At 46.1% G+C, this 19,433-nt stretch overlaps 1 protein-coding gene across 24 annotated transcripts in view; it reads left to right on the top strand.

Moving 5' to 3' along the window:
- Nucleotides 1–19,433, top strand: part of CAMK2G (calcium/calmodulin dependent protein kinase II gamma) — a 59,183-nt gene extending 39,750 nt beyond the window's left edge. For 3 of the 24 annotated variants that reach the window (XM_081266936.1, XM_081266920.1, XM_081266938.1), the window contains 9 exons: nt 6,060–6,092; nt 8,213–8,281; nt 9,426–9,470; nt 11,086–11,134; nt 12,647–12,760; nt 14,666–14,741; nt 15,074–15,168; nt 16,749–16,994; nt 17,454–19,433. In XM_081266936.1, coding sequence (XP_081123062.1) covers nt 6,060–6,092; nt 8,213–8,281; nt 9,426–9,470; nt 11,086–11,134; nt 12,647–12,760; nt 14,666–14,741; nt 15,074–15,168; nt 16,749–16,981 — 714 coding nt within the window. In that variant the 3' untranslated portion in view covers nt 16,982–16,994; nt 17,454–19,433. The remainder of the gene's footprint in view (nt 1–6,059; nt 6,093–8,212; nt 8,282–9,425; nt 9,471–11,085; nt 11,135–12,646; nt 12,761–14,665; nt 14,742–15,073; nt 15,169–16,748; nt 16,995–17,453) is intronic. The other 21 variants (XM_081266937.1, XM_081266943.1, XM_081266931.1 and 18 more) reach the window with 11 other exon arrangements.

Genomic DNA, 19,433 nt, shown 5'->3' with positions numbered 1-19,433 from the left:
ACCAACAGTTGGGGTTTGCCAGGTTGTGGAGGAGGAAGGATATTTCAGGCAGAGGGAACAGCACATGTGAAGTTACAGTTTGAAACTGCTGATGATTATGGGAACTTCAGTAGCTTCTGCTTGGCTAAAGGGACAAGTGAATGCCAAAAACAGGACATAAAATACAGCAGAGACTGCTGAGCTGGAGGGGAGAGGATGGATAAAGGAGCCATTTTGAGATAGGTTTCTAGCCGGGTGTGGTGGCACACACCTATAATCCCAGCAATTTGGGAGGTTGAGGCATGGGGATTACAAGTTTGAGGCCAACCTCAACAATTTAGCAAGACCCTGTCTCAAAATAAAAATTTAAAAGGTCTGGGGATGTGGCTCAGTGGTTTGGCACCCCCGGATTTAGTTTCTAGTACCAGAGGGAGAGAGAAGTTTCTAGCAGAACTATCTAGAATGCTAGTCCCCAAAATAAACATCAAATGCAGCCATGTAAGATTAAAGAACTAATTAAAAATACACAGATTCCAGGGGCTTGGGTTGTGGCTCAGTGATAAAGCGCTTGCCTAGCATGTGTGAGACACTGGGTTTGATCCTCAGCACCACATAAATAAATAAGAAATGAAGGTACATCAACAACTAAAAATATGCACATTATATATTATACACACACAGACACACACGTGCATATACACAGATTACAGGGTGTAGTCTGAAATTCAGATTCCCAGAGGCCTTGAGTAGGAGGCAGAATCAACCAGTGAATTTTAATACTTTCCTTCTCCCAGATGAATCTAAAGCACACAAAAGTTTAGAAGTCTGATAAAATTGGGGGGTTATCTGTTAATAATGGACTGGAATAAGGGGTTTCAACAAGGGAAAGAACAGCTGGGTGTGGTGGCTCACTCCCATAATCCCAGCAGCTTGGGAGGTGGAGGCAGAAGGATCTCGAGTTCAAAGCCAGCCTCAGCAAACACGAGGTGAGACCCTGTCGCTAATAAAATACAAAATAGGGCTGGGGATGTGGCTCAGTGGCCGAGTTCAATCCCTGTCTCCCCCCCACACAAAAAAAAAAAAAAAAAGAAAAGAAAAGAAAGAATTGGGAGAACAGAAAGTGTACAGTAGTGTCAGATCCCGTAGGAACACTGAGGAGGAACCTGGGCATCCAGAAACATTAGATAAATTGCTTTAAATGAAAACATGTGTAGGGAACCTTACCCTGTTGTGTGTCCAGGTCCTGACAAGTTCAACGCACTTTTGAGAAAAAAGTTTTCAGGACCAAATAGATATTTAGGAAGGCAATTTCCAAAATTAAAAGTTGAAAATAGATGGGCTGGGAAAATACCCACAGCAGTATGGGATGTCTTTTTATTAAATAGTTTCTTCAACAAATAAGAATTTCTGCTAAAACCCAGCAGAAAGATGATCAAAGAAGATGAATAGACCATCTGAAGTTGAGAAAGTAGACCTGGATAACAAATGTGGAAAAACTTTTAGCTTCACTAGCATCAAAGAAATGGAAATTGAAACAAGGTGCTATTTTTTGACTCTTAAGTTGGTGACAGAAGTATGAAAACCACAGTGGTCCTTTCTAATACAGCCTGTGGTCAAAAGCGCTGCAAGTGTTTCTACCTTTTTTACTTTATAATTCTACTTCTGGGAATTTCTTTCCTGATTATCTTATTTTCAGAATAATTTAGAATAGGAAAAAGTTGAAAGCAGAAAGATGTTCAACATGACATTTTTTTTTTTATAACTGAAAAGATTGAAGACAATTTCAAAACCAATAAGGAAATGACTAAGTAATTATGGGACTTCCATTTAATAGACTATTTTAAAGTTATTTGTTTTCATGAGCATACAGTAGCAGAAATGCTTTATATGAAGTGAAAAATATAGCAGGGAAATATTTTACATTAAGTAAAAAAGATGGAATATAAAGAGGCACATAGGAGCCAGGTGTGAAGACACACACCTATAATCCCAGCGATTTGGGAGACTGAGGCAGGAGGATGGCAGGTTCAAGGATAATTTGGGCAACTCATTGAGACCGTCTCAAAATAAGAAGGTCTAGGGATATAGCTCACTGGTGGGGCCTCCTGGGTTCAATTCCCAGTACCACTGAAGAAAAAAAAAGAAAGACTATTGGCTAAATTTTCTTTAAAAAATGTTTGTAGATACTGATTTTGTATGTTATGTGTAATATGTGTACAAGAAAAAAAAAAAACCTGAAAGAACCTGTATAATCCCAGTTGCTTGGGATGCTGAGGAAGGGGGATCATGAGGTTGAGGTCCTTGTGGACAACTTAGAGACTCTGTCTCAAAATAAAAAGGGCTGGGGATGGAGCCCAGCTATAGAACAGTTGCCTAGTATGGCCAAGGCCTTGGGTTCAATCTCAAGCACTACAGAAAAAAGAAAGGGGGCAAAGGGAGTAAAAGGAAGAGGGAAGGGAAACCCATCAAAGTATATGTATAAATCATAACTTCACTGGATGATGCAAGTTTGGGAACTTTTTAATACTTTTATTTTATTTATTTTTGTGTGGTGCTGCTGAGGATGGAATCCAGTGCCCTACATGTGCTAGGCAAGCACTCTTCCACTGAGCTACAGCCCCAGCCCCAAATTTGGCAACTTTTTAAAAATACATTTTTTTGTATTTTCAGTTTTCACCTAGACTGTACATGACTGTTACAACCAATAAGTCCAAATTCTCTTTAAATCAATACTTTTTATCTTTAAAGCAAGGCATAAACTTTTGTGTAGCTTATAAATTATAATTTTAAATTGTGAAAGGAAAAAGACTAGAAGGGCACTAGAAGTTAGGATGGTTTTGCCTCTCTTCTGTTTTCCAAATTATTGATAATGTGACGGCAGTTCTTTTAAACTCAGGAACATGTGTACATCAATTAATGAATGGTGTGGTTGCATGAGAGTTCTGAGTAAAGGAAAGGGAACATGAAGCTAGGTGTGCAGAGTTGGACCTTTGAGGGCTCTCTTGAAAGAGGACTTGATGACCTGTTTACAGGGGAGACCTGTAAGTTGTTCAGAAGATCCTGAGCTTTCTGCATCATGGATAATTCTTCTATGTCCCATCTTCCCTTCCCAACTTCCTCCCTCATTTCTTCTGTTAAATGCCAGTAAGAAGGTTTCCTTCTCACTGTTCAGAAGCTTACTTTGAGCAAGATGATCAAAATAACTAGCTCTGAGGCTGGGGTTGTGTCTCAATGGTAGAGCTTGTGCCTACCATGTGTGAGGCACTGGGTTTGATTCTCAACACCAAATATAAGTAAAATAAAGGTCCATTGATAACCAAAAAAATAAATAAATAAATAAATAACTAGCTCTGGTTGGAGCAGCTAGTCTATCTTGTGCTCTTGAGTTTGGTTTCTTTGAAGGTGAATACCAATGACTCGGGGTATGTGGAAAGTGAGAGGCTCTTCTGAGGACAGGATTGAATGGATCACAAAGGCTCAGATCCTGAGAAGCCTCAAGTTAAGAATAACTTGGCATTCTGCTAGTCCCAGACCACAATGGCCATCTAAGCTTTAAATTAAAAAAGAAGAGTAGGGAGCAGTGGCATATACCTATAATCTCAGCTACTTAGGAGGATAAGGCAGGAAGTTCTCAAGTTCTGAGAGAATTTTGTAAGTCTGAGCAATTTACTAAGACCTTATCTCAAAATTTTTAAAAAGACTGGAGATGTAGCTAAGTGCTAGAGTATTAAGAAGCCATGGGTTCAACTCCCAGTACCCTCCAACAACAAAAAAAAAAGAAGAAGAAGAAAGCAAAAAAGAAGAGGGTATAGTTATTTCCTTAAGTGCTATTTGAATATTCATTCATTTAAATTAAATATGAAAAGGAAGCTTGAACTCTTTTCCAGTGTGGGATTTTTATGTCTATGTACATATATATGCATATGTCTATATACAGCTGCATATAAAACTATATGCATATAACTTTTAAATAAATGTGAGACATGGTTCTTTAAAAGTGCTCTGGCCTTTAAATAATGCTGCAGTATGCTGGTGGAAGAGTCCAGGTGTGAATGGCTGAGGGGCAAAACCCTGAGAAGATGGGGGAGAGAAGCTGAAAGATGTGCACTAGCCTGGAAATCAGTCTTGGAGTGGGAAAAGAATTATCTCGGGTTCTTCTACAGGACAGTTGAGGAAGAAGGGAGCCAGCTAGGAGAAGCCTGGGAATGTATTTAGCACGAGGATGAGAGATTTTCTGCTTTAAAGCAAGGTCCAGGAAAAGGCAACTGCAATGGCCTTTGACAACAAGTCCCTGAAAATCATCAGAACCAAGGACTGGGCCTGGTGAATGAGCATCCAGCAGACTTATTATTTTTGTGATTCATTGCAAATTAGAATCCTGGATGCTGCTTTCACCAGGGGAAAAGCCTATTCCTTCAAAGCATTAACACTCTTGTTTGGGTAAAGGATATTGGGAAATAGGTAGGAAGAAAGATGGGTGGTAGGTTTGTAGGTAGGTAGATATAAATGTAAGGTGGTTCTTTTTTTGACAGATAATTTTGGAAGTAACATCTCATTTTACATTTGAGCATATTCAGAGGGCTAGTACAAAAGAAGCCTGATTACATTTAGATTATTCATTTTTATTTAGCTCAAATTCTAAATTATGGACTATTGTTTTAAATATTTGTAGTCCCCCTTTTTTTTATTATAATACATGCCCAAAAATGTTTTTCAAAGTAAAACATTAGCCCCCTTGGGGACAGAAACAATTTATCAGACACATTTACTGTGCCCAGAACAGCCCTCAGTGTTTGTTGGATGTCACTAAATTAATGCACAAAAGTCAAACAACAGATGGACATATTCCAAGGGGATTCTGTTTTCCTGTGAGTTAATGGTAATATACATAATTCCCCTTCACCTTTTAGACACAGTGTTCTGAGATGAGTTTTCAGTGTGCCATGAGGTCTTCCTTTTGATGCTCTTGTTTCACATCTAAACATAAAGTCTTTTAACATCTAGTTGAGGCTAAGGAATTGCTACTTTGAGCATTCCCTGTGGCTTACATCTCTGCATCTTTATGATCACTGCCCTTGTAATCACCAGCACTCCTGTTCCTCTATTTCCCAGTAATTGCAAAAATGCAGTCAAAATTTGATCTTAAAAAAGCATGACCATACTGATATAGAAGGGGATGGCCAAAATTTAACTGTGAGATCGTTTTCAAAAACCCAACATTTTTATCAGAAAAGCAATTTAGGAGTGCAGCAAAGTCTAGGTTCAGAAGTAAAATGTTAATGGGCGGGGATATAGCTCAGTTGGTACAGTGCTTGCCTTGCATGCACAAGGCCCTGGGTTCAATCCCCAGCAACACACACACACAGTTATTAAAGCTAAGGATGGCTGGCACTGTGGCACACACCTGTAATCCCAGTGGCTCTGAAGCCTGAAGCAGGAGGATCGTGATTCAAAGCAAGCCTCAGCAACTTAGCAAGGCCTTAAGCCATTCCACAAGACCTTGTCTCTAAATAAAATACAGAAAGGACTGAGGTTGTAGCTCAGAGGTTGAGTGCCCCTGGGTGCAATTCCTGGTACCCCCTGTTGCCCTCCCCCCAAAAAAAAAGTGAAGCTAAGGATAGTCTAGAGTAGCTTTTGTTACTTTCCTGATGGTAGCAGCTCACTCATATTTTAGACAGATCTAGCGGTATGGAAAGTAAATACCCTTATAGGTACAACTAGCCTTTTGAACATAAACCTATAAATTTGCAACAGTGAGATATTACTTACCCTCACAGACTTGTGACTTAATCTCCCCAAGAAGCTTTCTCTGAGCAAGGCTGAGACTTCTCTAATATACTAAATCTGTGTTTGTGAACCTGACAACAGAGTTCTTCCCCTCTGGGGTCTGGAGGGGTGTGTGTGCTTTTCAGTCTACATGCTGTTTTAACCCTTCTGGTGCTGAACTCCCGGTCTCCTCCTTCCTTTCTTCTCTCCCCCAGTGCAGAGCCCATGCTGGTGCACTAACCTGCAGTGTCTCTGTGCTTCTCTTCTTACCTCCTCTTTCCCCTTCTCTTTCCTTTTTGCTGTGATGTGTCCAGAAAAGGAAGTCGAGTTCCAGCGTGCACCTAATGGTGAGCCTTGCCTGCCCACCCATCCGCCCACTCCATGCTGCCTGTGCCCGCCTGCCAGCCACGCAGACCCATTCTGCCATGTGCGTGTGCTTCACTCATCCTCAATGCATGTCTGTGCTTTGTGGGCAGGTGTGGCCTGTTCTGCCAAATGGGGGCCATTGCCCAAGGTTACCCAGTGGCCTCAAAATTGGGCATTGAAAGGTGCACTATGGCACCCCCTGCTTTGGAGTTTGGATGGGCCTCCAGTAGGGCAGGACATGAAGCTGGTAGGGACTTGGGGCCAGGTGGTAAGCACAAGGAGAAAACCTCACTCACTGTGATTCAGGAGGAGAAGCCTTGCTCACTGGGCATAAGCAACTGCTATCTACAAACTGGCAGCTGGTAGCAGAGGAGCTGGTTGGCTCCTGGCTCTGATTCTTGCTCTCCTGGGTTTTCCCCTGTGCAAGTCCCATCCTCTGGGTGGGCCCAGAGTCCTATCCTTCCCACCCAGCCTTCAGCACAGCTGAAAGATTACAGTAACACATCTTCTTTCTCATGGGACATAGGACACCAAGGAGAACACAGCAAGTTTAGTCATTATAAAACCATCCACTAAAACCAGAGGCAGAGCCACCTGGGTTTCTTCCTGGCCCTCTGCGGATAAAGCAGGTTTTACAAGCACTCTGTCATTATTGTTCCCTGTGAGGGCCTTGGTGTCAGCTGGGCATGGCAGACAGAGCAGCCTTCTCCGATCAACTCCAAGCAAGAGGACATCATCAGCAGTTGAGCTAGGAGGATTCCACTCTTTACTGGTGGAAACAGAAGAGATCAGCTCATGTTATTGTCGGCTCATGTCCTGGCTACTCCTGGGATCTTTCTTTCTAGCCTGCAGAGTTCAGTAGAGTCTTTTAGAATGTGATACCTAGCTCGAGGTTCCATGTCTTGTTCTGGGCCTGGGGATGTCTCAGCCACTGACAGCAAGCTGGGGGTGGACTTCAAATCCGGTCCAAGAGGCTTCCAGGCAAGATGTAGGACAGTCTGGATGCCTTCTGTGTGTGTCCTGGGAGAGAAGAAGCACATGCTAGCTGTCAACATGTCCTCATTTACACTCTGCACAGAGGCGGTAGCCATAGGCGGTAAGCACAGGGACATTTGTCTCTTCCTGTTAAAGGCATCAGACTATTCCTTGGTGACCAAAACTCCACCTGGACACCCAGTGAGACTATATACTGGTTAGGGACTTATTAGATGCACAGAGCAATGATGTGGCTTCTTGCCCTTGAGATTGGCCTTCCTTCCTGATCAGCTTCCTCTTAGCCTCACCCTGCTGTGCTACTCTAATGTTTTGAATGGCAAGGAGAGATCCCTCATGGTCATGTTGCTGTTAGGAGTGTTGGCCAGCAGGGTGGCCTGCTTTTTCCTGGGGACTGGGTTCTGGAGCCATAGCCACAGCCCCCACCCAAGAATTGCTTGCCCTCGGAGCTCTGCCTTCAATTCCAGCTGATCAAGTTCAGGATTTATAGGACAGAAGATGACTAGCACTACCCTGTCTCAGCTCCCTTTGGCCCATGGATACATTTTGTATTTAAATTTTAATTCCACCCCTTTCCTCTCTGGACACCATTTCCTAGGCCAGGTATTCTTGCTCTTCTTCCTTTTCTTTTCAGATCAGGCTTCCAGCTAGTATTTTAAGGGGAAGAAAATACAGATGCCAAGTGGAGGGTAGCAGGAGATTGCCCACAGATAAGGGCACCAGAGTGTCTGAATTTATTCTGCTTTCTTATAAATCACTCTCCTTTCTACCTGTGAAGTGGAAGGAAGACCCTAAATTTCTTCAGGTCAGATGTAATTGTGCAATGACATGGTACCTAGAATAAACATTTCTGGAGAGATGCTCTTAAAACAAGTCTTTGACTAGTACCACCTTGAGGGTGTCTCCAGAGCTAGGTTTCTGGGCCTCTCACAATAGTCCCTTCCACTGATCATCTCTCCAGCCATTGCTCCCATCTGCATAGTGTTATGATGGCCACCTCAGGCCTAGCTCCTCCAGGCCAGGTCAGGGGTCAAGGGAGGTCTGGGAGTCAAACCTGAGCAGCCTTGGTGACTCTGGAGGAACTAAACCATCTGTTTTCTTGTCTCAGCCACAGAGCAACAACAAAAACAGTCTCGTAAGCCCAGCCCAAGAGCCCGCGCCCTTGCAGACCGCCATGGTACCTCCTGACTACAGCTTCTCTGCCTCTGCCCCTGGCTGCCTCCTGCTCCTTCCCTCTTCCTCTTCTTGCCCTCTTTCCCCAGACTCCTTAGCCTCTTTCCTTTTCTGATTCCTATAGAGCAGGCTGCTCTGTGTGCCGTCCCATAGGCCCCTTGCCCTTCATTTTCCTGCTTGGCCATGTTCCATCCTGCATGGCAGAACCATTGCTCCTGCTCCTTTTGCGGTTGTGGGGAAGAGTGATCAGGGCTCTCAGCTAAACCTCCCAGCCCCCGGCTGGGATCCCCATTGGGTCTGCCATTGGGGCTGGGAAGGGGAGTTGCTTATAAAAGGAGAGGGTAAGGGTCTTCTTGGAGACTGTACATCAGTTCTTGGAGACCTCCTTGTAGAATCTGCCTCATCCTCTCCTTTGCAAAGGCAGGAACAGGAAGAAGGACAAGGGTCCCCCACCTTTGGATGGTGCCAAGATCTCTGAGATCCTGGAGAACCCCATCTGAGTTCTCTTTAGGCTCTTCCAAGAGGCACTGTGTGTCTCAGAGCTCCCTCTGCTAGTGGAGGATAACTAGAGTTAGCAAGGGGATGACTTGGAGAGGAGGGGCCCTCTGTGTCCTGTGGACCCTTGTGCTGCCTGACATGGTGCCAGGAGAAAGCAAAAGGTAGACAAAGTGGGCAGCTCCCTGTACTCAAGCTTGCTGAGAGTGCATCCTGGGCCTTTCTGGGAGATCTTATCATTCTCTTCTCCCTGTGTCCCTGCCTCCCGTGCACCCCTTGATGAACAATGTTAGCAGGGCTTGTCCTGTGCCCTGAGTTCTATGGCTCCTCCTATATACTTATCTGGCAGGGCCAGGGTGGGGGACATGTGGAAAGAACTCTCAGTACAAGCAGGAACCCTTGTCTCGAATTCTTAGATACCTGCTTCTTCCAGGCCTTTCTTTCTTACTAGCCAGTGCTGTCACCTCAATCTAGGGCTTCCCAGCTCTTTGAGACCCCAGTTGAGCCAGAATGTTTTGTCTTGAGGGGATGGTGGGTGGGCCTCAGTGGCCATTATAGAGTTTCTGGGAGTCCTGGTTTGGGGTTGGGCTCCCTCGGGAGGAGCTCTAGGTCTGTCTCCAGGTCAAGAGGGTAATTTTTATCTTTTCCCTCAGGAGCCACAAACCACCGTGGTGCACAATGCTACAGATGGGATCAAGGTGAGTGAGTGGTTCCTGAGCCAGTCTCCTGCTTTCCAGATTAGCAGGAGACAGGTGGGCTGGGTACAGGGTCTAATGCTAGTGGCCACCTACAGTCTGCACCCTGATGCTGAGATGTTCACAGAGGCTGGGTCGGAGGTAACGTATGTCTGTTAGTTGTTTCATTCTGAAGAAGAGCAAACCTTAGCAACTCTGAGCCCAGGCTCTGCAGTCCAACAGACCTGTCTCTAGACCTCTGGGCAAGTCCCTCAGTTTTCTTATCTGTAAAGGGGCATTGTAATAATAATTGAATTTTCCTCCATGAGTGGTGAACTTAAGTGAGAAAAAATGTTAGCCAAAAAGAAAACAGGGCTGGGGATGTGGCTCAAGCGGTAGCACGCTCTCCTGGCATGTGTGGGCCCGGGTTCGATCCTCAGCACCACATACAAACAAAGATGTTGTGTCCGCCAAAAAACTAAAAAATAAATATTAAAATTCTCTTTCTCTCTCTCTCTCTTTCTAAAAAAAAAAAAAAAAGTATTATTGAGCTCAAACACCTTCCACAGCTCTGGTTTACAGAGGTGACAAGCACATGTCCTGCCTGTGGGGAAGGGGGAGGAGCAGATGAACAGGAATTAAATAAGATATAATCCAGTGGGGCTAAGTACCCTGAAGAAAATGGCACAAACTGGGCACAGTGGTGCATGCCTGTAATTCCAGCAGCTCAGGAGGCTGAGGCAGGAGGATCATGAGTTCAAAGTCAGCCTCAGCAATAGTGAGGCACTAGCAACTCAGTGAGACCCTGTCTCTAAATAAAATACAAAATAGGGTTGAGTATGTGGCTCAGTGGTTGAGTGCCCCTGAGTTCAATCCCTGGTACAAAAAAAAAAAAAAGTGGCACAAGGTAAAGAGAGTGTACAGGGTCTTTAAATGGTCAAAGAAGGGTCTCTCAGGAGGGGATAGTTGAGCTAGAAACTAAATGTCAGTGGGAAGGAGATGGCTAAATAACTATGGATCAGAGGGACTGCAGCTGCAGAGACACACATGCTAGAAGACTCAAGTGGAGCTTATCATGGTAAGCAAAGGCCAGAGAAGGGTGATGAATTTGGAAAAGCAGATAGGATGCGTGGTAGGGTTTGCGTTTTATTCCAGCTCTTGGCAGTTCTTTGCAGGGGAATAATATAATCTAAGTTGCATTTCAAGAGATTACTGTGGCCACATATGAGCAAGAACTCAGGGAGATAGCAAGAGTGAAAGTACAGAAGCCCAGAAGCCATCGTCATGGTTCAGATGTTAGATTGTAGCTGTTCATTTAAAGAGAAGAAGTAAGACATGGGATTTACCTTGAAGGTAGAAGTGATGGATTTTTATTTTATATTAGCTGACTGGGATATAAAGAAAAGAGAGAAAGAGAAGAATCAAAGATGACTCCAGGTTTTAGCCTAAGTGACTGGGTAGATGATACCATTTACTGAGTTGGGAAGGTTGGGAAGGGAATTTGGGAAACCAGAGTTTTGTAAGCCAGAAAGCAAGTGTAAAGGTTGAAGCCTCTGTGATTCCTCCTGGTCCTGTGTTCTGCTCTGTTCTGCTTCCAAAGGCCTTAGCATATAGAAACATGTTTTTCTTTGGTCCACAGGGCTCCACAGAGAGCTGCAACACCACTACAGAAGATGAGGACCTCAAAGGTAGGTGTTGGCCCTTGGTGGGGAAGGGAACCCAGCCATAACACAGGTACTTTGGCTCTGATGGGGCACCTGCCTTTTCTGTTCCCAGAACTGGGACTAGTGGCTCTTTATACCCCAGGAGAAGTCTTGACATAAAATCCACTTTCCATGGGCCAAGGTATGAGGTTCTTGTCTGGTTGCTGAGCCAGGCAAGAGGACTCTTTTTTGACCCATGTCTACAGTAGCTACATTAGCTATACCTGGATCCAGAGTATAGCTGTTTCTGCTGTTGAAAATGATGTGATGTCTCAGAATAGGGACATCTGAGGTCCTTGCAAAAGTAGGGTGAATGTTGTCCTGGTTTTTCCAGGACCAAGGCAGTTCCCAGGATGTGGAACTTTCAGTTTCAAAACCAGGACAAGGACTGAGGATGTAGTTCAGTGACAGAGCACTTGCCTAGCATATGCAAGGCCCTGGATTGGATCCCCAGCACCACAAAATGGTGGGGGTGGGTGGGGGGAGCTGGGCACAGTGGCACACACCTGTAATCCCAGCAACTGGGAGGCTGAGGCAGGAGGATTGCAAATCCAAAGCCAGCCACAGCTACTTAGCAAAACCCTAAGCAACTTAGCAGACTCTCTCTCAAAATAAAATACAAAAGGGGGGGGGGGGGCTGGGGTTGTGGCTCAGTGGTTAAAGTGCCCTGGGTTCAATCCCTGCTCCAAAAAGAAAGAAAGAAAATAAAAAAGCCAAGATTGTCGTAGGCCCCAGGGATGAGTTGGTCACTCTAGTCCCAAGGTCTGGCCACAAATGATAAGAGAACTGATCTGATGTCTGTAAAGCCACACTCAGCTGTGTCTTGGAGGTCCTGTGAGGATCACCAACCTAAGCTTGGGATTGGCCAGAGTACCAGGGTGTGTGGGAAGCTTGGCAGGCCAAACCAATGGGAATCTGCCCTACTCTTTGGGTTGGCCTCTTGGAATTGCTCCCTTTGCCTTCAGTAAATGACCTTCAGCCAGGCCAACAGAAAAGACTAAGGATATCATTAAGATGGAGCTGAGAGAGCATGCTTATTGGTAATGAGGGAAACCAAACTTTGGAAACTCCAAAAATCGAAAGAAATAAGGCAATAAAGAATAGTATCGCCAGGGCTGCTGGGAATCAGGCCAGATTGGTTCAATTCTGATCATGCTGGCAGAGTAGAAGGTACCTTTGCTGCTGGGCTCTTGACCTCATGGCCTAGCCCCCTCAAACGTCTTCCCCAGGAGCAGTGGTCCTAGGACAGGCCGATTTAAGGCTCCTTTGGAAGCTGCAAGGCCAGGTCTGTGCACCTTCCCAGTGCTTCAGCCTGGTAGGGCCTCTCTGGCAGAGGCAGAAGAGTGGGATGTGGTCCAGCGTCCACAGCAGCCCGAGGCGTCACCTTGCCCAGGCTCTGCGCCATGGGCTTGGGTCTTGTCTGGCTTGCTCGCTCACCTGCCTTGTTCTGTTTGTTTTGGCTGCTCTGCCTTGCCCTGCCCTGCCCTGGCTGGCTAGCTGCCCCGCTCCGCACTGGGAATGGCAGCTCGATGCCTGAAGGACGGAGCTCCCGGGACAGAACAGCCCCCTCTGCAGGCATGCAGCCCCAGCCTTCTCTCAGCTCCTCAGCCAGTAAGTGTGAGGGAGGCACATTCTGGCTTCCCACTCCCTGGCTCATCCTGAAGTCCCTCAGGGATCCCCTCCAGAGCTGTCAGCCCAGCCCAGCCCAGCTGTCTGTCTTAGCTTGAGGAGCAAGACCTGCGCCTGGGGTGGGGGAACAGCTGGAGGCACTGTTTATTCCAGTTAGAGGCCCTGTGCCTGAGGCCCAGAGAAATACCAGAAAAATGGGTGGAAGAATGTGGCATGGAGGGAGGGAGTAGAAAGCCACTGGGGTATGCAGTGGGCCTTGCCTTGGCAGCAGCCAGGAAGAGGACCAGTGTCAGAAATTGGGTCCGTGGGAGGGGGACAATGGTAAAATTGAAATAGCTGAGGAACTGTGTTGTGTAGTGTTTCTTGAAGCTCAGCGTAACGTCATATTAAGGGCACAAGGTTTGGGGTGAGGCAGACCCGAGTTTAAATCCAGCTATGCTACTTTCAGAAGTGTGTGAAGTAGCTTTGCCTCCCAGAGTTTAGGTTTCCTTATCTATAAAGCAGGGAGAAAATGGCATCTACTTCAAATGTTATAAAAAGAAATGAGAAAGTAGAAGGTTTTAATCCAATGCCTTGCAAGGTTAATGGCAGTTCGTTTGATATTTTTAGTTCTGTCTGTGTTGATGTCTGTGATGCCTCTCTTTGCTTCTTTTCCTCCCGTTGTCTTTCCTTGTAGAGTTTCTAAACACAATCCTTTTCACCCACAGGGGCCCCAGTCAGGTCCTCCAGATGGATTTGGTTGGGTTAGAGTGGGGCCGTGTGTTGTGTGGACACGCTTGCTTGCCTCTTTAGAAAGGGAATAGAGCTTGTTGTTCCCCGAACTTGCTGCTTGCTTACCCAGAGCTGCCTACCCAGTGGTGGTGACTGTGGGGCCACCATTGGCTGTGCGACTCCCTCCCAGCCATGCCTCTTGACTGTGTTGGCCCAGCTGTGCCATGCTGGTGCTGTTCTAATGCATTTGTCTTGCAGCCTCTTGCTCCTGTGAGGAAAGGCTGGGCCAGTGAGGCCTTGGGTTAGGGTTAGCCCCAGCTCAGTCTGAGTCCTCCCTTTCCCTGCTGGCATCTGGGATGGGGTGGGAAGGGAGGCTCTGAAGGCACCAACTCTACTTGCCTTTGGTCTTAGCCTTTTCTTGATTTCCTTGAGGGACACATCCTGGCATGAGAGCTGGTTTGAGATTTATAGCTTTCCCAAAGCTTGTCTAGAGTAAATGGAACCATTTCTTGGGTGAGAGGCTGTCAAGAGTTTTTATAGTTCCAAGATCCCTTATCCCATAGAAGCCCTGTGGAGGAGATGAGCAGGGTGAAGAGAATGAAGCATCTATCCTAGGGTTCTGTTCATCCTTTGGCAGCCCGCAGCCCTCATCCCTCGCTAGATTCTGCTCTCAGGCTGGCTATTGCCCAAGGCTAGGTTCTGGGCCACTGAATGAAGGCTAAGAGTAAGGGTGGTAATTGAGACCTGACTGAGCCCCTTCTGGTGAAAAAAGTAAATGGGGGTGGAAACAGCCATATTGGGAGATGCTTCTCAGAGAGACTGAACCTGCTAGAGATGGGATGCACAGATTCCACATAGAACATTCATGATGCTCCAGGCTCCTCAGCTGTTAAAAGAGTGTTTTCTGTGACCTGGTTGTTGATGGAGAGGGAGACAAAAGCCAGAGAACCATAATTAATGGGTCGGCTTGGAAAAGAGGTGGTCATTGGCTTTGCACACACCACTGAAGGGATGGAAGGAAAGGTGAGCTTGCTCCTCCTGCAAAGGAACTTACAGTCAGACAAGAGGGATGTCTTTGACAAAAAGATCACAGGGAACTCCATGAAGGGTTGAGGAGGGCTCTCTGTTACTTAGGAGGTTGTCCAGTTTGTAAATTGTTGGATTTTTACTCCACAGTGCGAAAACAGGAGATCATTAAGATCACAGAACAGCTGATTGAAGCCATCAACAATGGGGACTTTGAGGCCTACACGTGAGTAGAAACCTGTTCATTGAAATGTCTCTCAGGGCCTTCTCTGCTTCCAAAAAGCAACTGGGATCCCAGAGAAAAGGCCAGCTGAGGTTTGGGCATAGTGTGTGAGTTGAACCCCAGGTGCTTAGGTTGGGAGCCCTTCCACATAGATTTTCTGTGATTGAGCCAGCCCATGGCAGCAGGCCCTAAAGATTTTAGCTGCATTGTGAAGCATGGCCCATCACCAACCTGCTGCTACAGGATACACACCACTTATGAAGAAGAAGACACATATATCCCATAGAGGCCTGACAAGCTAGGTTTTGCTTTATTTATTTATTTTTCTCCTGCAGGAAGATTTGTGACCCAGGTCTCACTTCATTTGAGCCTGAGGCCCTCGGTAACCTCGTGGAGGGGATGGATTTCCATAAGTTTTACTTTGAGAATCGTGAGTGGGTTCGTGCTGCTGATATACTCCTGCCTGCCCCTTCACCCCTTTGCCTCTGTCCCCTGCTCACTTCCTCATCCTAGTTGCTCATTTCCCTTTTATTTGACCTTCCTGCTGCATCCCATTCTGTATGCTTTCCTCCTTGTGCTCTGCTAGTCTTGTGCCCTGGTAGTCTTAAACTGGTACCTTAGAAGGCCCTGCTCCAGAACCCCAACTACCCATTCATTCTCCAACTGCCTCAGGCCAGTGCTGGTCACCACATCAAGGTCACTGTATTTCTTTAAGCCTCATGTCTTTTCAAGACTGATTACAAACCCTTTGAGATTAGATTGAGGTGATATCAGCAAGTAATAATGAAGCTCTGTGTCTGCAGGTTTCATAATAGAGGAAATTAAAACCAGAATAAGAATGTACAAGCAAGTAACTGGACATTGGTGGAAATTTATGAGATTGGAAGTAGTGGCTAGAATCCTTCAGAATATTAAGGGAGGCAGGCATCCTGGATTGGGCGGGGGGTGGGGGGGATATATACTGGATAGTTCCTAGCAGTTCCAGGAGATAAGGAATTGAATCATAACCACCCTCCCATCTTTCTCTCTACTCTCAGAACCACTCCCCACCCCTACTCCTATTTTTTCCTCCTCTTTCCCACTTTATCCTAGGCCTTTTCCATTCTCTCCTAAGTTTTATTTTGTTGCTGCTTTTTCCACTGACTCCCACCCTCTCCACATTTCAGCTGCCTATGTAAACCCTTGGCTATCTAATTCCAGAGTTCCTATTAGTTCTAAGGAGAATCTCCTGCAACCCCTATGTAACTGTGGAATTAAACTAAAAAATGAATCTCAATAAAAACCTCACAGTTATACAGCCTATGCTGATAATGGCAATCCAACTTCCTTTACCTTTCCCCAAGAGAATGCTGGGAGCTCTGGGGATAACCTGAGCTGCATGCTTTGGTTATTTTATTTTAACTTTGGTAACTTTTCAAGTTGTGAACCTATTTTGAATGTTTTGAGTTCATGATTTTACTCTGCAGCAGCAACAAGCCAACGTTACAAAATCTAAACATCAGCCTAACAGAGTAGAGAGAAGCTGGGATGTGGCCTAGTGAGACAGTGCTTGCCTGGCATGCACAAGGGCCCTGGGTTCAATCCCCAGCACTGCAAAAATAAATAAATAAGTAAAAGTCAAAAGACCATATAGTCATATGAGCCTCCCATTAGAGTCATATGAGTTTGAATATGTGATTTGGACAGATTAATCTCCATGAGCCTATTTCCTTCTTATATGAAGAAAATATCAACAAAAAAATACATCTCATGCATATAAAATCTCCAGTACAATGCCTGATTAAAAGAATAGCTGCTATATTGATATTGTTATCCACATTTATTTCTTTTGGATAATTGAGTCTAATATAATGGGGTATCCTGACCTCTGGAGAGTATATGGGGGACTTGGAGATTCTGTGAACAGTTGCTAGTGGGAGGGTGAGACTTGGAAGTGTGGGGAGGGAATAAAATGCTGGTGCCCAGGCTTGACACGCTCCTACCTACCCCACCCTGCCCTTCCCCCTGCAGTTCTGTCCAAGAACAGCAAGCCCATCCATACCACCATCCTAAACCCACATGTCCACGTGATTGGGGAGGACGCAGCTTGCATCGCCTACATCCGTCTCACCCAGTACATCGACGGGCAGGGTCGGCCTCGTACCAGCCAGTCAGAGGAGACCCGGGTCTGGCACCGCCGGGATGGCAAGTGGCTCAATGTCCACTATCATTGCTCAGGGGCCCCTGCCGCACCATTGCAGTGAGCTTCAGCCACAGGTGCTTGTGGTAGGGGAGAAGGGGCAGGGAGGGGTTGGGACAGGTGGGGTCAAAGAAGGAAGAGTAGGCTAGGAGGTGAAACTTGGGAAGGAGGTATGGGCCATCCCAGAAGAAGGGCAAAGGCTGGGGAGTGTGGTTGAAATAAGTTACACTCAGAACTCTCATTTTTAGAGTCTGCTTCTATGACTCCAAATTAGGTGTACACAGTTACTTATCCTCCCCAAGTCTCAGTTTCCTTAGCTGTTAGAGAGGACAAGTGTGGTGCCTACCTCCTTAAATTTTTGTAAGGGTTAAATAAATAAAATACTATAAGTAAAGCACTTACTAAGTACTTAAATGTGAGACAGTGTTATATTTAAACATTAGCTTCTCCCCCACCCCAACTTTCTTAGGCCCTAGGACCTCATCTGTGTGCTCATTGTCCTCTATTCTATTACCACCTTCTGTCCTGTTTAACAGGGGGATTAGGAGATTCCAGCTGGAGGTCGAACCTTCGCAGCCAGTGGCTCTGGAGGGCCTGAGTGACAGCGGCAGTCCTGTTCGTTTGAGGTTTAAAACAATTAAATTACAAAGCGGCAGCAGCCAATGCACGCCCCTGCATGCAGCCCTCCCGCCCGCCCTTCGTGTCTGTCTCTGCTGTACCGAGGTGTTTTTTTACATTTAAGAAAAAAAAAAGATTGTTTAAAAAAAAAATGGAATCTGTACCATGAAGCGTTTCAAAACCACCTACAGCCCTTGGGCTTGCAAGAAGACGGGAGTTTGTGTGATGCCCATCCTGGCATGAACGTTGGGCTCACCCACCAGTCCTGAAGAGGTGAGCTTAGCCTCAGAACCCCCACGGACCCAGGGGGACCAGGCAAGGACTCTGACAGAGCTTTGGGGGCCATGATGTGATTATGGCCCCTGAGGTGGACTGCTTACCCCAGGTCTAGGAGTGGGCTTCTTCGGAAACTGCATAAGCACCTAGAAAGAAGCTGATGAAAACACCATGGCTGTTAGACCTACTTGAGAGAGAATGCAGAACTCTCAGCCAGCTGTGGACGCAGCTGAGAAGCAGTGGCCTCAGGACTGAGGTCCCGGACTTTGCTGTACTGTTCATTTAGCATAGAAGGGAAGAGAATTGGTGCTGCAGAAGTATGTCTGCTATGAAGTTAACGAGAAACCTCGTGTTAGTCTGACATGCACTTACTTACTCATCCATTTCTATAGGATGCACAATGCCCTTGGGCCCTGATATTGAGGCCTAATCCCTGCAGGTGGGAAGGGGAGGTTTTGCTGCTTTGCTTCGTGTTTGTGTTCTTGATAACTTAGCAAGGAGGGAGCCAGGCCCTGGGTAGGGCTCCCTTTGTCGCCTTTGGCAGTTCTGTTTCTGGACCATCTTTGTCTTGCCTTTTCATGGTGGTGGTCCCCCATGCTGACCCTCATCTGGACCTGGGCCCTCTGTGAAGTGCCCCTGTGGGATGGGAGGAGTGAGGCAGTGGGATAAGAGGTGGTGGTTGTTTCTATGCATTCAGGCTGCCCTCAGGGTTGCCTCCCTTCTTACTCTTCTCTTGCTGCACGTCCATCTCTTTCCCTGTCTTTGAGATTGACCTGAGTGCTCTGGCAAGAAGCGTCCTCTTGAAAGAGGCCTCTACTGACCAACTGAAGTATAGACTTACTGCTGGACAATCTGCATGGGCATCACCCCCCCTCACCTGCATGTACCCAAAAAAGGTGTCCAGAGCAAAGACTCCTACATTCATTGTCTCTCTCTGCTCAAGGAGTTCCATTCCAGGAGGAAAAGATCTACCCTAAGCCAATATGAGAAGATAATGGAGGAGCAATTGGTCATAGCCTTGGGTTTCTCCCAAAATAACTGTGCATATTTATCTGCACAAATATCTGCACTTTTGGGGGAAAGGTGGGTAGACTCCAGCTCCCTGGACTAACTTCAGGAGGCACAGGAGCTGGGAAAAGAGGCAAAGCTACAGGTTTACTTCGGAGCCAGCTGAGGAGAGCAAACTCACAGGTGCTGATGCTTGGATTTAGCAAGGCTCCTCTAGCGCCTCATGCATGCCCCAGCCCCTGGGCCCTACCCCCCACCCTGCCCTGCAGCCTGCAGTGCCAGCTCGCAGATACCTTCACCACAGGGTTTGGTTTTGCTGGCTTGAAGACAAATGGTCTTAGAGTTCATTGAGACCCATAGCTTCATATGGCTGCTCCAGCCCAACTTCTTAGCATTCTTACTCCTCTTCTGGGGCTAATGTCAGCATCTATAGACAATAGACTATTAAAATAATCTTTTAAACAGGAAATGGAAGGCATTTGATGCAGAATTTTTGCATGACATAGAAATAATTTAAAAATAGTGTTTGTTCTGAATGTTGGTAGACCCTTCATAGCTTTGTTACAATGAAACCTTGAACTGAAGATATTTAATAAAATAACCTTGAAACAGTC

Source organism: Spermophilus citellus, assembly GCF_964194105.1.
Source record: "Spermophilus citellus genome assembly, chromosome: 15".
NCBI classification, from domain to species: Eukaryota; Metazoa; Chordata; class Mammalia; order Rodentia; family Sciuridae; genus Spermophilus; species Spermophilus citellus.
The sequence above is the reverse complement of the archived record's forward strand: the minus strand, read 5'-3'. Positions and strand labels throughout refer to the sequence as shown.